The 17,315-nt window shown below is 41.4% G+C and overlaps 1 protein-coding gene across 2 annotated transcripts in view; it reads right to left on the bottom strand.

Moving 5' to 3' along the window:
- The window catches only part of EPB41L4A (erythrocyte membrane protein band 4.1 like 4A), a 403,094-nt gene that overhangs the window by 307,226 nt on the left and 78,553 nt on the right, over positions 1-17,315 (bottom strand). Inside the window, exon 2 of one of the 2 annotated variants that reach the window (XM_075601694.1) lies at positions 6,713-6,817. The exons of the other annotated variant lie outside the window; for it this stretch is intronic. Within the exon in view, the coding sequence (XP_075457809.1) occupies positions 6,713-6,817 (105 nt within the window). The remainder of the gene's footprint in view (positions 1-6,712; positions 6,818-17,315) is intronic. 2 annotated transcript variants of the gene reach the window in all.

The following is a 17,315-nucleotide window of genomic DNA, read 5'->3' as shown; positions in this document are numbered from 1 at the left end:
TATATAGACCCACCGAATGTTCAAGAAGCTGGTTCCTCTGAGTTCTGACAGAGGGCCTCACTGTGAGTCCTGTAAATATATTTATGTGCATTTAAAGAGTGTTCTGTCCCTGTTTATTGTTTTCAGTGAAGAAACGTGCCCGTTAGCGCTTATAGTACTGGCCCAAGATTGTTCTCATGCTGGAAGAGGAGTGAGCATGTGGAGTATCAGAGCATAATCATGTCAGTCCTCCGGAAGATCCTTAGTAAACGCCCAATCCAGTGTGCATGGATGAAGTATGCAGTACACAGTAAGGGGATACTGATCCCAGAAAGCAGAGTGTATTCCACATGATAGGGGGCACTATTGACGCTATGCAGGAGATTACCAATCTAACTAATAATAAAAGAAACAAGCATTTGTACCTCCCCAGTACAGGAGTGAGGGCTTCCAAGGGAAGAAGCAGTAACTATATGATTTTCCATCAGTTAATGTCTAAGATGAAGTATGTTCTTGTATGGCGATCCATAGAAACTGATATGAATAAAGCTCTTTTTGTACTATAAAAGTTCCTGGCATCCATCATTATTCTATCTGCAAATCCATGCCCAACCTACACTGACCCAGCACCCTGAACCGGTATGAGAGACTGATCAATGCCATGTATATAATTCGTTTTAATGTAAACTCCTTTACAGTCGGACAAGGAGGGCTACATACGTACCAGGGGGGTCAACCGGGGTAAAGCTGCCATGATCTCATCTCCAGAAGACATGCAGTTTAGCAAATATGTAACTTTTTTTTTGTCCTTCCTGAGTATAATAATGCCATTCCCTGGCTAGTAAGCAAGTATGTACGTGACAACGTCTTGAGAATAAATGAATAGAGTTCAATTAATAAAATGTAAGGATAAGAAAACGTATAAATATAATGTAGCTCCCAGAAACAAGAGATAGGTAAAAAAAATAACTGGGACAGTCTTTTTAACCATTTTAAGTACTAAAGTCCCCCCAAAAACTGATATATGGAAAATAAATTGGGAGTGTTTACTTTTGAATGACCCTCTTTTAAGAAATATTTTACCGCCTGCACTTAAAGTGATCTGTAAAAGAGTCTCAAACAATGGATCTCACCATCACATCTAACAATAAAAGAAAATGCTAATAAAGAAGGATAAAAGCAAACACATTTTGTTATAACCTATTAAAGGATGGTATGTGGGAGGTGTAATATGTGCAGTCACTGTTTCAAAAATAGAACATCTTTTGGTTCTTTTAAAACGGGAACATTTTCTAAGGTTATCAATGTTATTAATTGTGCCAGCAAATTTGTTATCTAAACTGGAGGGCTGTAGCGGGCTTCAGTATGTGGGACATTCAAGAAGACCACTAAAGCAGAGACTGTACGAACACCAAAGGAATATTAGGAGAAGGTTAGAGACCCATAGGGGGCTATGCACTAAGCAGTGATAAGTCGTTTTAAGAGCGCAAAGTGCTTTTAGAACGTGAAGTTCCGCCGAGCGCTATGCACTAAGCCGCGCAAACAGGCACTTTGTGCTCTAAAACGGGCTTTTCCTTGAAATTTTTTCTAAGTCCAACTTTGATCGTACGATAAGCTGTTTGCGCTGAATCTTGCCCTTCTGCGGGATTCACTAAGCAACGCAAACTGATCGTACATTAAAGTTGCGCTGAATAAAGCTCACCAGCTAAAGGCAGGTGATAAAAAAAGCTGGACTTAGAAAAAATTCTTTGTTTACTTTTTTGCATGTGCAACACCAATACAACAGGCCGGCGGGTGTCCCCGGCTGACCCCGCAGCCGTCCCAGGGTCCCCGCGGGAGTCCCGGGGTACCCGCGGGCCTGCGGTACCAATGTTGTGCCAACAAAAATACTAAACATTATTTCTAACTAAATACACCTCCCTAACACATACAGTACAATAATGTGCAAAATAACTATTATCCAGATATGGATAATAGATTATTTGCCCATTATTAAACACTGCATTAGCATACCTAAATAAAGTCAATAAAAACAGTAGCCAGCTAATCCAATGAATACAAGCAGTAACAACATCAACAATTATTTAATTAAACCATTAACCAATGAAACCAATTAATTCCTAAACCAACTCAAAATGAATAGTAACACTAACCAATCAAACCAATTAATTACTACATTAATGAATGTAAACATTAAAAGACAAAGAAATACATTCAAACAATCTCTGAAAGAACCATAAAACGCATTAGCCAACATAGTACAACATTAACTACAAACGAACACCAATCGCAAAGATTTTATTACATTAAGCATGAAAAAAAAACAATGACATCCACCTAAGAAATTGACATTAAAAAAACCAACAGCAATACCAAGCCACAAATGCCTCCCAAATATTGTAATAATAATGTATTAATCTGTACCCTAAAGTGGTACAGATTAATATATTATCAGTCAATGTGCCTCCCCCAAAAAATCAAAAATCACATCCAATGAAAAAACCTGTAAAAAGAGACATTTACAAACATTGAATATCTTACTTACCATTAGAAGCGGTGGCCCCCCGACTCCCAGGGTAACAGGAAGCTCACGTACCTTGAAGGCCTCCAACAGCATCCGATGCCATCCGCCATGAAGATCCAGCAAAGGTACCCAAATCTTCTTTTTTCTTTTTTACTCACCGTCTTCTATCTTCATCTGTAACCATTTCTTGTTCTTCTTTATCTTCTTTCTTCATCTGTCAATCCAAAATACCCCATGTTAAATCCCAGCCGATGCTGTCTCGTCGGCTTCTTGGGCTCAAATGAGGCGTCACGGCCTTAAATATGGCTTGTGACGTCACATTTAGCCTCAAAATGGTGAACAGCCACCTGATTGGCTGTTCAAACCATGTTCCGAGTTTAATTTTTTTTTTTACATGACGTCACTTAAAGGGAATGATGCCAGCCAATCAGAATGGCTGTGCTTCATTTGCCTTTAAGATAACGTCACGAAGCCGGCGTCACATGGTATTTCAGCCAATCAAATCGTGGGAAACAATTCCACACTCTGATTGGCTGAAATACCATGTGACGCCGGCCATCTTGGATTTCGTGACGTCATGTTAAAGGCAAATGAAACAAACCCATTATGATTGGCTGGCATCATTCCCTTTAAGTGACGTCATGTAAAAAAAAAAATTAAAGTCGGAACATGGTTTGAACAGCCAATCAGGTGGCTGTTCACCATTTTGAGGCTAAATGTGACATCACAAGCCATATTTAAGGCCGTGACGCCTCATTTGAGCCCAAGAAGCCGACGAGACAGCATCGGCTGGGATTTAACATGGGGTATTTTGGATTGACAGATGAAGAAAGAAGATAAAGAAGAACAAGAAATGGTTACAGATGAAGATAGAAGACGGTGAGTAAAGAAAGAAGAAAGAAGATTTGGGTACCTTTGCTGGATCTTCATGGCGGATGGCATCGGATGCTGTTGGAGGCCTTCAAGGTACGTGAGCTTCCTGTTACCCCGGGAGTCAGAGGGCCACCGCTTCTAATGGTAAGTAATATATTCAATGTTTGTAAATGTCTCTTTTTACAGGTTTTTTAATTGGATGTGATTTTTGATTTTTTGGGGGAGGCACATTGACTGATAATATATTAATCTGTACCACTTTAGGGTACAGATTAATACATTATTATTACAATATTTGGGGGGCATTTGTGGCTTGGAATTGCTGTTGTTTTTTTTAATGTCAGTTTCTTAGGTGGATGTAATTGTTTGTATTTTTTCTGCTTAATGTAATACAATGTTTGCGATTGGTGTTCGTTTGTAGTTAATGTTGTACTACGTTGGCTAATGCGTTTTATGGTTCTTTCAGAGATTGTTTGAATGTATTTCTTTGTCTTTTAATGTTTACATTCATTAATGTAGTAATTAATTGGTTTGATTGGTTAGTGTTACTATTCATTTTGAGTTGGTTTAGGAATTAATTGGTTTCATTGGTTAATGGTTTAATTAATTCATTGTTGATGTTGTTACTGCTTGTATTGATTGGATTAGCTGGCTGCTGTTTTTATAGACTTTATTTAGGTATGCTAATGCAGTGTTTAATAATGGGATAATATCTGGATAATAGTTATTTTGCACATTATTGTACTGTAGGTGTTAGGGAGGAGGGCGGGAGGGGGGTCGTGTATAGATGTTTGTTAATTCTTTTTTAAATATACCTTTTAATTATAGTGTAGATGTGCAGGGGGTCTCCGGAGCTGACCCGTGTTGGTTTCAGGTCCGAGGACCCCCTACTTCAGGAGATACAGGCCCCATTATGGGGTGCCGGTATCCCCTGCACTTTCAAGCGTCCGCGTCACGTGACCGGGACATTGAAATTCTGCAGGGGATACCGGCACCCCATAATGGGGCCTGTATCTCCTGAAGTAGGGGGTCCTCGGACCTGAAACCAATGCGGTTCAGCTCGGGAGACCCCCTGCTCATGTACACTAAAATTAAAATGTATTTATTTATTGTACGATCGCCTGTAACAGCCTTGCATGGAGATGGCAAATCTCCATGCAAATGTTACAAGCGGCTTTTTTTTCAATCAGCTAGCGTACGGGAACTTTAAGTGCGATAGCAGGGGGGAAATACATTGCACGCACGATAAGCCAGTTTTGGGCACGTCCGATAAAAAATGGGCTGCGGGCCTTAGTGAATCGCGCCGCCGGCTTCATTTTTTATCGGACGTGCTAATTTTTTTCAGGCCAGCGCGAAAGCTCGGAGTTTAGTGCATAGCCCCCATAGTGTTTCCAGACACTTTGCCCTTAATGATGATGAAGATCCAACATTATTAAGATGCATGGGAATTAAGATAGTGGATCTACATGAGAGAGATGGTGATAGAAAGATAATTCTAAATCAGAGAGAAATATTTAGGATTCGGCTAGTACTTTGACACTCCAATTTGGACACCCATAAGTGCTTAATACGGCACTATTTTTTACTTTTTGCACTACTCTGTGCAAATACAGGATAGCATTAGGAGTGTTAACTGAGCATTCAGGCCACTGTCTCTCTATATTTAGCAGTATCACACTATGTAGCAGGAGGGCCTGAGTCTCCCGCGGTGGTTTCGGGGATAACAAGGACAGGCTTCTGGGGTATATGCCTTCATCTATAGTGGTGGTGGTGCAGCGCCTCCATCTCTGGCGAAAACCTAGGGAATAGGCTGGAATCCTCCCAGAGAAGCCCTGGTCCCAGGGCGAGAGATTCCAATCTCACACACAGTCTTTTGTATAAAACAGCAATGTCTCTTTAGTGTCCTTACAACAGCACACAGCAGCAGTCCATATGCAGTGTACAGGATGTTGACCTCCTCTCCTTTTCCTCCAAGCTGTATCCCTGGAGGATGGGCTGTATGGGGTTCCAATATCCCCCCGACACTCACCCCTAGGGTATACCCTCTGGTGAGGCAAGATTCCCCCCTCACCCCTTGAGTAGGGTGAGGGGCATTGGTCCACTTAGTTTTATCAGCTCTAAACAGGCTGGTCTTCTGCCTCCTCTCCAATCACAGTTGTCACTCTAACCATGGCCTCTCCGATCAGACACACCAGCACTCTCTGCTCCCAGGACAGAACTACTTGTCACTTACAGGAACAGGCAGAACTAACTTTAGACAGCCCCAACCCTCATGATGTCAGCAGGACCTCCCCTCTGTCTCAGGCCTGCATACAGAGTCAGGGGCCTGCCTCTATCACTCAAGGCAGGGCTTGAAGCGGGGAAAAACCCATGATAACTACTGGCGGCCTGCCCTTAACAGGACTTACACCAGTAGGAGAAAGATATATAGCCCCCATTTCTTACCGGGGCTACACTTAATATAGGTGAGTGCATCGATATGGATTCTTTTTTTCATGCATGTTTGTATGAATACTGTCAATTGATTTTTACATTGCCTATTCATTTTTATTGACAAAAGTCACTCTCCTTTCCTATAGTTATCTTTAGTGCCAGTATTCATATTTTGGACATCCTGAACATGCTGGGATTAAATATTTTCTGACCTAGGAGGATGCTAAACGTAAAGTAAATAGTGTGCATGGATTTTAACATTTAATTCACAGCCTCTTCAAGTAACAGGTTTTAACAATGCAATATATGTACAATAGTACACAACAACTATCCAACTACTTCTGCTTACACAACAGAGCTCCAAACATTAGAACAAGAGCTCTCCAATAAACACAACTGCTTAACACACAGCCCAACTCTAACAACTTCTAACCTGCGCTAACCACCATTAGAAGAGCCACAACACTGGAGGAAGGCCTTCGTTCTCGGTGTTGGTGTGGATTAACATGCAGAAGTCACAAACCAAATCAACATGGCAGTACTGAGCCAACTTACATTTAATATATAAGGTATAGGTGCATTATACTGGGGTACTTAAGCCCCTATCAATATGGTGAGAAGTGGAGTAGAGTACAATTAACTTTCATTCATGTAAAAGAGATGCCTAATGCTTCCTACTATACCATATAAAACAGGGGCATTCATGTATGGATATCTTTACACCACCCACTTTGTTTTCAAAGAAATTTGTTTCTCAAGACGTTGTCCAGTTCACATGCCCAGTGCTGTCCTTGGTTGAGTGATACAAATGCAAAAACTGTCACGAGAAACTGTTAACAAAGGTCATCCCAGAAGGAAACGTTATGGTTGGAAAACCAGAATTCTCCTGTGTCTCTCACTCACCGTCTGATGATTTCTGTCACAGTAACGTAGCCCAAAGTAATCTATCTCCACGAGGTTTAGGTGACGGAATACGTAGTCCAGGACAACGGATCCTTTCGTTGACTTCTGTGGGAAAGAATGTACAGATTCTATTTAGGAGTATATTCCGGCTTTGCCAGTGCCATTCATGCGTTTACTGCTGCTTTGTCTGGAGAGAGGGGTTGTTTTATTGACCAGGAGTTACATTTGGCCCCCTCCCAGCAAGATCCTGCTCAGGCTTTGTGATCTGACTAAGTCCTATTCACTTTAAAAAAATGCATGAAACACAAATAATGTGCTGCTTTTGTACTTCTCCTCACTGTGATCACTGGCATTTCTTTCTTCAAAACAATTCTCTGTCTATTCATGCAAACACTCAGATCTTCAGAAACCCACACATTTGTGGGTACAGTCTCACGTACTGTCTCCTCTTTGCTCCCCCACTGTCTTTGCTTTCCATTTTCAACCTGAACACATCATTTATTAAAACTGGCCACAGTTATTAATGTTCTAATAATGGCTTAACAGTCATGATCCAATAAAAGTACTTAGTAACAAGCCTCTCACGAGAGCAGTACGGTTTTTTTTTATAGTCTGTGATATTCAAAAAAATGAACGTGAAATAGAAGGTGCTATTTAAATGAATATTTTCGTTAAAATACAACTCCAAGCTGGACTGCGCCCTTAAACATTAGAACATTCTTCCAAGATAGAGGCTAATGGCAAGTGCCACACAAATACAAGACTGATAGTAGGATGTCAAACAGGCATAAAAAATATACTCGTCATAGTTATTATGTGTGACTTCTGGAAAATGCATTTCACGTGGGATCAGTGGCTGATGTACATTTAGCAGGGCTTGTATCTTCCTAATACCTAATGTATGCACATTTTAAGCATGGTAAACCTTAGCAATGATTTATGAAGTTCTTGGGCCTGCTCTGGTATGATGACAGCCTTTAATAACAGCAGAGTTATTTACACTGTCTTCAGGCCGCACCGCTGCTTTACTCTAATGCAAAAAAAAATAAAGAATGGGTTGTTACCTTAACTTAAAAGAATGAAAATAAGCTTGAAGATATTGAAAAGAAAATTAATGGGCTTTAAATGAACAGATCTCACTTCTCGACATGACACAAACGAGCAGTTTAACAATCAGTACGTGAAAAGCTGATTTTTATGTTCAGATAAATCATTAAGTTTATATCTCTGAGATATGAGTGCAGGATACCTAATCCATTGGATGTGTTTAAGTGTGTGTGTGTGTATATAAGTGTGTGTGTGTGTGTGTGTGTGTGTGTGTGTGTGTGTGTGTGTGTATGTGTGTGTGTGTATACACACACACACACACACACTTAAACACATCCAATATATATATATATACACACACACCTGATATACTGTCTCATCTACTGTTGGAGATATGTACAAACATAATAATTTCCTACTCAATTTCCGAGCCTCTGGAAGATAGAGACAGCTGTGCTACACACACACACACACACATCTGGTAATAGCGCAAATCTGGAAAACTAAAGGCCAATATCATTACTCTTCATTTCTCCCACCACGCAAATGGTCAATTGCTACTACTAATTACGTCACAACACTCAACAGAGTAGATTAATGAGAGTGCAATATTCAGGATCAAGCACTTTACGAATCTATCCCAAGCAGCCTCATCTTACCTATTCACAACTCATATGTAAGAGTGTGTTGCCCTACCTGTATTGATTGGCATTTAAAGCCTGGTACAGTTAAGTATCAGCTGTTCATGAACACCTACTTTGTGTAGGGTTAACAGTCTGGGTACATTGTCATGTTCAAGTTTTCTTCCCCTGAGATACCTGACAAATTGTTTCCAGACAATTACAATTAATTAAACTTCTTCGTACATTTATCCAATGTTTTTTTAAACATCTTTCTCAATACACATCTTCATATTATATTACATTACATGTTGTAAGGTTTGCCACCTACTTAAAGGAGCGATCCAAGCAATACCCTAAGGGCCTCATTCAGAGAAGGTTGATCGCCAGGGTATTCAGAAAGCCTCGATTACCTGTGATAGCAAAATTCCCAAAACGGGCGAGTTGCTGCCAGGGAGAGCATCGAGCCTCTGAAAAGGCCTAAACCGGCGATTCATTTCTGCTGCGGAGAGAGCGGCTCTGAGAGAGCCGCCTCTCACAGCGGAAATGTCGCCGAAAATAATTTATTTGAATATAAATTTCTTTCATAATGTAGATGTGCAGGGGGTCTCCGGAGCTGAACCGCATTGGTTTCAGGTCCAGGGACCCCCTGCTTCCCGAGATACAGGCCCCTTTATGGGGTGCCGGTATCTCCTATGCAAGGAAATGTCCCGGTCACGTGACGCGGGACTTTTCAATGCAGGGAACCTGATTGGCTGTTTAAACCATGTTCCGACTTTAATTATTTTTTTTTTAAATGACGTCACTTAAAGGGAATGATGCCAGCCAATCAGAATGGCTGTGCTACATTTGCCTTTAAGATGACGTCACTAAATCCAAGATGGCCGGCGTCACATGGTATTTCAGCCAATCAGATCGTGGGAACCAATTCCACACTCTGATTGGCTGAAATACCATGTGACACCGGCCATCTTGGATTTAGTGACGTCATCTTAAAGGCAAATGAAGCACAGCCATTCTGATTGGCTGGCATCATTCCCTTTAAATGACGTCTTTTAATTTTTTTTAATTAAAGTCGGAACATGGTTTAAACAGCCAATCAGGTGGCTGTTAACCATTTTGAGGCTAAATGTGACGTCACAAGCCCTATTTAAGGCCGTGATGCCTCATTTGAGCCCAAGAAGAAGACGAGAGAACATCGGTTGGGATTTACCATGTGGCTTTTTGGATTGACAGATGAAGATAGAAGATAAAGAAGAACAAGAAAGGGTGACAGATGAAGATAGAAGAAGGTAATTAAAGAAAGAAAAAAGAAGATTTGGGTATCTGATCCGGATCTTCATGGCGGATGGCATTGGATGCTGTTGGAGGCCTCCAAGGTACGGGAGCTTCCTGTTTCCCCGGGAGTCGGAGGGCCACAGCTTCTAATGGTAAGTAATATATTGAATGTTTGTAAATGTCTCTTTTTACAGGTTTTTTCATTGGATGTGTTTTTTGTTTTTTGGGGGGGAGGCACATTGATTGATAATATATTAATCTGAGAACAAGAAAGAAGAAACACAAAGCGCACCAAGATAAGAGATGTAAATTGTATTACCAATAAATAAAAATAGTAATCACTTACATGAGTAAAATCTTTAATAATCCCCGATCGTGACGATAACTTCAGTGGTAGGGCATCACATATGGTATGCAGGGGCAATCACAGTCCTTAGAGATCAGTGCCGCGCGCTGGGGCTGTCTCCGTTATGCTTCCTATCCTCCACGTGTATGAGCGTGGTGAGAACTTTAGGGTACAGAATAATACATTATTATGACAATATTTTGGGGGCATTTGTAGCTTGGTATTGCTGTTGGTTTTTTTTAATTTCAGTTTCTTATGTGGATGTCATTGTTTGTTTGTTTGTTTTGCCTGCTTAATGGTAATACAATGTTTGCGATTGGTGTTCGTTTTTAGTTAATGTTGTATTATGTTAGCTAATGCGTTTTATGGTTATTTCAGAAATTGTTTGAAATTTTTTCTTTGTATTTTAATGTTTACATTAATTCATGAATGTTGTAGTAATTAATTGGTTTGATTGGTAAGTGTTACTATTCATTTTGAGTTGGTTTAGTAATAATGTGGTTGGATTGGTTACTTTATAAAATAATTCGGAGTTGTTTTAGGAATTAATTGTTTTGATTGGTTAATGGTTTAATTAATTCATTGTTGATGTTGTTATTGCTTGTATTCATTGGATTAGCTGGCTCCTGTTTTTATTTAGTGAAGTGTGGTTTTTTGGAGTTTAGTTATGTTTTATTATTGTGTGTCTTGTGTATTAATGTATTGTAATTAGGGTGCCCATTGAGTGCTATAGAGGCTTATCATGCCCATATTATTATTATATGGGTATGATGTACCACTATACTACTCAATGGGTACAGGGTGGGTATAGTCAGTCCGGGGTGGGTACTTAGGCCTCACGGGTGGGTGAAGGGGGTATTAGCCCTAAGGATGGGTGTCTAGACCTTGCGGGTGGGTAGCGGTTGGGTTAACCCCTTTATTACCTTAGCGGTATTAACCGCTAAGGTAATGAAGGGGTTAAGTCCCACCGCAACCCCCACGCAAGACCTAAACAGCCACTAAGGGCCAAATTCCCCCTTCACCCACCCTCGCTAGCCACAGAAAGCCTGGCATGGGTGTTTAACCCCTTCATTACCTTAGCGGTTAGCCGTTTGAGCAGCAAACTTGTAACAATAGATAATGTTACCTTCGTAATATAAGAAAACATTGTAGCTGCTGAGTTACACTGACTGAAGTATTGATTGAAACTGAAAGGCAGCCATTTAGTGAACCCGCGGAAGCAGGATCTTTACTGACCGTTCACGGGAGAAGGAATCGATCGGCAGCTAAAGTAATTAGTTTTCAATAAAGGTAATACAATGCTATATACAGCTCAACCCTGTTATAACGCGATCTGTTACAACGCGAATCCGCTTATACCGTGATGCAAGCGTGGCTCCCAATTTTCGTATTTATTAATACTTTACAACCTGAATATTGGTATCTTAAATACTTTATTGAACAATGCATACAATTGTACATTATTTGTATCGCGATCCGCTTATAACGTGATGTTGATTCTTTGGACCCCAAGCACAGCGTTATAAGGGGGATGAACTGTATATTAAAACATTTTTTTTCTTTTTTAAGGTACTTGGGTTGCCTCTTTAATCTGCAAGACATTGTCAAATATGTTTTGAATTGTTGCAGCAATGGTCCTCAGAACAGAGAGAGTTCTGAGTGTATCAAAGATGTCACATATTTTTAATAACACAGCCACACAGAAAATCTCGTTTGAAGAGTGTTTAGCTATGACGATCAATCCTTATATATATGATACATTTCCACTATTGCCACAAACTCCAATAGAGCAATTTGGTGGAAATACTGTAGTCCTCAGTTGGTTAGTAAAGTGAGTGAAAGGTCAAAGGAAACAGATTGCACACAATATGATTAAAAGAGGCACACGTCTTCCATCTTCAGAATCACAGCTGAGATACTATACAACTTTCACTAAAGCTTTTATACACTTAAACCTTCTTACTACCAGCGAATCATGGTACATTTGATCCCCACACTGCAATAGGTAAGGTAAGTCAAATCAAATTGCAAAATTGCCTACTTTATGCAGCAATCCTCCCTAGCTAACCTCCCATTTTTTAACAGAGATGGAAACAGGGGTCCTACAGAGATGGAAACAGGGGTCCTACAGAGATGGAAACAGGGGGTCCTACAGATATGGAAACAGGGGATCCTGCAGAGATGGAAACAGGGGGTCCTACAGAGATGGAAACAGGTGGTCCTGCAGAGATGGAAACAGGGGGTCCTACAGAGATGGAAACAGGGGGTCCTACAGAGATGGAAACAGGGGGTCCTACAGAGATGGAAACAGGGGATCCTACAGATATGGAAACAGGGGGTCCTACAGAGATGGAAACAGGGGATCCTACAGATATGGAAACAGGGGGTCCTACAGAGATGGAAACAGGGGTCCTACAGAGATGGAAACAGGGGTCCTACAGAGATGGAAATAGGGGTCCTACAAAGAGGGAAACGGGTCCTACAGAGATGGAAACAGGGGTCCCACAGAAATAGAAACAGGGGTCCTACAGAGATGGAAACTACTATTTTCAAAAATACTTATCGGTGCAGAAGTATTACTTCCTGTTTTTCTCAAGTGATTTAAATGGCCATTCATTAGGAAGACGCAACCGATGATGTTGCGTCTTCCTATTGGCCCAAGATTTGGCAGCCTTTTTCTTTCCCCTGAGGTAGATTTAAACCCGGTAATTTCACCTGTAAGTATCTCACCAACCAGGGGGTCCCAGCAGCTGAAAATAGCGCCGTCCCCATCCTGTAAGCAAACGTTCTGCTGTTCCCAGGCACACATTTGGTAAACTAAATTTAGACTGATAATTTGTCACACCACATGTTTTTTATACCAAGAAGAATAGTTGAATGTTTTTGTACATGATTATAGTTACAGAGACTACGATAAATATACACTCAATTAGGAAATAAACTATAATCACTTTCAAAAGGAAAGTTATTTCATACCTAGGTAATATGTGAAACTTTTATTACCAGTAATTGCACATATTAATAGTAGATTGATCAAATAATCATAAACAGGTAAGGCAAACGCAAATCTAAACAAAACAAAGACGTAATTACAGATTGCTGACTCAATTCAGTAAAGATGTGTGTTCTGTGACTTGCTGCTTACTATGGCTACTGTTTAAACCTTACCTGTTTTAGGTAATGTCACATTATGAGCCCTGATTTAACAGAGCTTTAAGGAACTAGGCCTTAAAGGAGCAATCCAAATGCTTTTTTTTTGTTTGTTTACATTTTTTATTTGACGCAGGCTTGAAGCAGTGTGTCCCCATTCATTTTAGTTCCGGGAACTCCCTGCTTCCCGAGATACAGAACTGCAAAGGGGGTGCCAGTATCTCAGTCAAGATTAAAGCTCTCGCATCACGCGGGCCAATGGGAAACCGAACCTGATGGCCTCACGGCATCCTATTGGTCCGCAGGGCATGTGAGCTGTAAAACTCCGCCATTATATGAACCCTGGTAGCCGAGTGGAGCGGCTACCGGCACCCCCTACAGAGGTCTGTATCTCCGGAAACAGGCGGTCGTGGGACCTGAAATTAATGGGGTTCAGCTCCGGTGACCCCCTGCTTCAATCCTATGTAAAACAAATTTGCCAAAATAATTGCGCACTTGGATTGCCGCTTTAATGTGTACGGTAAAGGCAAAGGTAATGTATAATCTACCCAGTGTAGTTATCATACGCGAGGATTCCAGACTTGAAGTAGCAAAGGAAACTTTATAGCAGAATACATTTGTCCCAGATGCCTATCAGCAAGGCTTTCAGAAAAAGAACAAAGCCCTCGCTTCAGCGAGCTATAAATAATGTTTCAATATTAGTAGCATTAACTGACATCTAGAGAGCCTGTTTTCCACTGACAGGTCATGGTAACAGAAAGTATCTTTATATCAAGGCTGATATACTGTACAATCAGCAAACTGCAAAGCGGGGAAACATAATATATTAATGCTTTGGAGAAGGAATTGTAGATAGAGATCCCAAACTGAGCAAACTAAACGTGAGATTAAACCCTGCACTGATTGTGCGGATAATAATTCAATTCTTACCCAAGGAATGCTTTTCTGCAAGACGGCATGTGCTCAGTCTACCGTCCTATAATCAGTCTCTTTCTTAGGTCAGGATAAATCAAACTCCTTAAAACAGAGTTAATATCGCTCCCGTTAAAAAAACAAAAAAAAACAAAAGAAAACCCTTGAATCCTTCAAGCTTGCTGTAATAATTTACCGGGTGCGATATTTTACCTAGATTCGCGATGCAGGAATTAATGTGACCATTAATAATGCGTTAATTACCGGTAATACTATTAATACTATTTCTATCATAGGCTTTTGTGATATCTATTGTTACAGATCCCTATGGTAAAAATACCAGGAACCCTTTTGATGCCTGTGGTTACCAAGGTACACCACAGGCATAAAAGGGGTTAATACAATTTAAAAAAATACACTACCTTCCCCCCTTGGCTATCTTAGTTCCCAGAGATATATGGCATGATAATACCCCCAAAATTGGTATTATGCCTATTTTTTAACGTTGCAAAAATGAGAGAGTACCTGCAGCACTCATAAACAGCTGTGACACTAATAGTGGTCAAACACCAAGCAATTTAATGTAAAGAGTGCAAAGAAGTCTCATAAACAAAGCATATTGTAAGATGGTCCCCAAATCACAAGTCAAAGTACATGCGGAAAATTGAGTTACAAAGTAGCTGGATACACTGAGGCTACGAGATGCAGGATAATTCCAAAAAACAATGTTAGTGTCATTTTGACACCAATGTTGTCTTGAAGATGTCCACTAGATTTGGCATTCGTCCTTCGGAGGACATATACTATCTACATGTTATTGTATGGAGAGAAAACTATGTGGGAGAGGTGATGGTCTTTCGTAAGTCAATATCCGATATAAAACTAATATAATATCTAGGAAGTCCGCACAGTGCAAGCGGCACAGCCCCGCTCCAAGGTTATATACACTTAATATAATATCTCACATGAACCCCAGTGTAGAGTCACCGCTTTCTTACCATTACGAGACTTCAGACGTACTGTAGGAGATTTAGGACTTTTTACATGCACGGTTGTACAATTTATATATAGTGACTGAGCCGTATCATTCTCTGATTTATACATGTCTGCAGGTTAGTGGTGCTCGTAACCAGGACCACCAACAGGGTGGGACAGCCAGTACTCCTGCCCTGGGCCCTGGTGAGACAGGGGGCCCGGCCCACTGGCCAACAAGTCAGGAATGGAAACTTAGATCAATCAGGGCTTTCCTGCCCAGGCGAGAAAAGCATGTTTGAATCTTCCCGGCTGTGCAGCTGCTTAGTTCCACCCCTGGGTCTGGTGCTGCCGCCCAGTGCTCTCTCTCCCCTCTCAACCCCCCCCTCCCCCCCGGTACTGATTTTAGGAGCAACCACAACCTTCACAGGGCCCCCCTGCAGGCCACCTCAATGCCCCTTCATAGAGCCACTCCTTGGGACATTGCAGTCCCCTTCACATGGACCCTCTGTGGGCCATTACAGGCCCCTTCAAAGGGCCCCTCTGTGGGCCGTTGCAGTTCCCTTCACAGTCCCCTCCTTGAGCCTCCGTGGGCTCACCACCCACGTGTTCCTGCTTCCTCCTCCAGCCCTCCACTGCATACCAAGGTACTGTAAAGCTTCCCTCAGCCAATATGTTTTTCTCTCAACCCCCCCATGCCCTATACCTTGCCCCCCTAAGCCCCTTGCCCTTCCACCTCCCCACTAGTCCCATACCTTTATTTCTGCCTTTCACCCCCCCTTACCTCCCATACCTATTTTTTACCATTACTCTATACCTTTTTTCCCTCCTCACCTACCTCCACCCTTATCCCATAATTATTCTACCCCCCCATACCCTATACCTATTTCCCCCCTTCACCCTATACCGATTTCTCCCCCTTAGACTGTACCTATACCCCCTTACCCTGTACCTATCCCCCCTTACCCTGTACCTATTCCCCCCTTACCCTGTATGTATCCCCCCCTTACCCTGTACCTATCCCCCCCTTACCCTGTACCTATCCCCCCCTTAACCTGTACCTATCCTTCCCCCCCATACCTATTTTCCCACCCTTATCTGCGTGCAAAAGTCCTGCAGTTTTCAAGAACAATATCTAATGAAAGTATAAATCTAATAAACGTATCAGTGTAATTGGCTTCTTTAGAAACATGTCATCACTCTTCAAGTATAAGTAAGGAGGAGTAGAGGGTGTATATGAGAGGGAGGAGAGGGTATATGAGGGGAGAGGGTATATGAGGGGGAAATACACGTTGGATGGTGGTGCGAGAATGGGGAGAGAAATAGAGGGGGGTGAGAGCAAGGGGAGGGGGAGTGTAAGAGGGGTGTGAGCAAGGCAGCTGACATGGGGGGCCCGGTGGAAACTCTAGTCCTGGGCCTCACGAAACCTGTCGGCGGCTCTGCTCGGAACCTGTTTTACAAACGTGCAACGTACTCTTCAAAAACCTCACAGAAAAAGCATTGCTCATTTTTGACGGGCACCGGTGCAAAGAGTAGTGCAGAACTGCTACCTCACAGAACCAAAATCCCTTAATTTTTTATGTGATTGAATAGTGTATTTTGTATGGCATTCTCAAAAAATAAGGACGTTCGTGTGCAGCGGTATTTGTAATTTCATATACTTGCATTGGGCATTCTCTAATTACATGGGGTGCATGTTTTGCTGACTTCCCAAACTATTCAGAAATGGGGGGGGCTTTATTTATTTATTTTTGCAATCTGCCGAAATGTTTGCGTTACGGGTTGAAGTCGAACTTCAGCTCTGCAAAGAATCGTAGAGTAATTAAATATCTGCAATGACATTGAAATGGGGTGAAAGATTCAGGGTACCTTCCACGGTCGCGGGTGTTGCGGTAATGAGAGACCCCACCTGTTGTGGGGAAATGAGAGTGTCCCAGCGGAGATAAATCCAGCTTTGAGTTCATATTCTAGCCACATTCTTATTAAAAGTATGTCCAATCATTGTAAATAGTACAGTACTGGTAGCTCTGAAAGTAAACATTCTTTCAGAATGATTAATACTGGAAGGAAAAATGTAAGGAGGCCTAATGTGAGCCTTAGAAATTGTGTTGCAGTCTAATATTTATTGAATCGTTTCACATTAATTTAATTTCCTTTTGGAAATATTTAATATGGTGTTCTAACATTGCAAGACGAACAAATCAAATATGCTACTGATACAAATATATATTGCTCAAGGAGGCATTTGTTTGAACCTTTGGAATTTAACTTGCTCAGT

The sequence above is a fragment of the Ascaphus truei genome, chromosome 1 (assembly GCF_040206685.1).
Source record: "Ascaphus truei isolate aAscTru1 chromosome 1, aAscTru1.hap1, whole genome shotgun sequence".
Classification (NCBI taxonomy): Eukaryota; Metazoa; Chordata; class Amphibia; order Anura; family Ascaphidae; genus Ascaphus; species Ascaphus truei.
The sequence above is the reverse complement of the archived record's forward strand: the minus strand, read 5'-3'. Positions and strand labels throughout refer to the sequence as shown.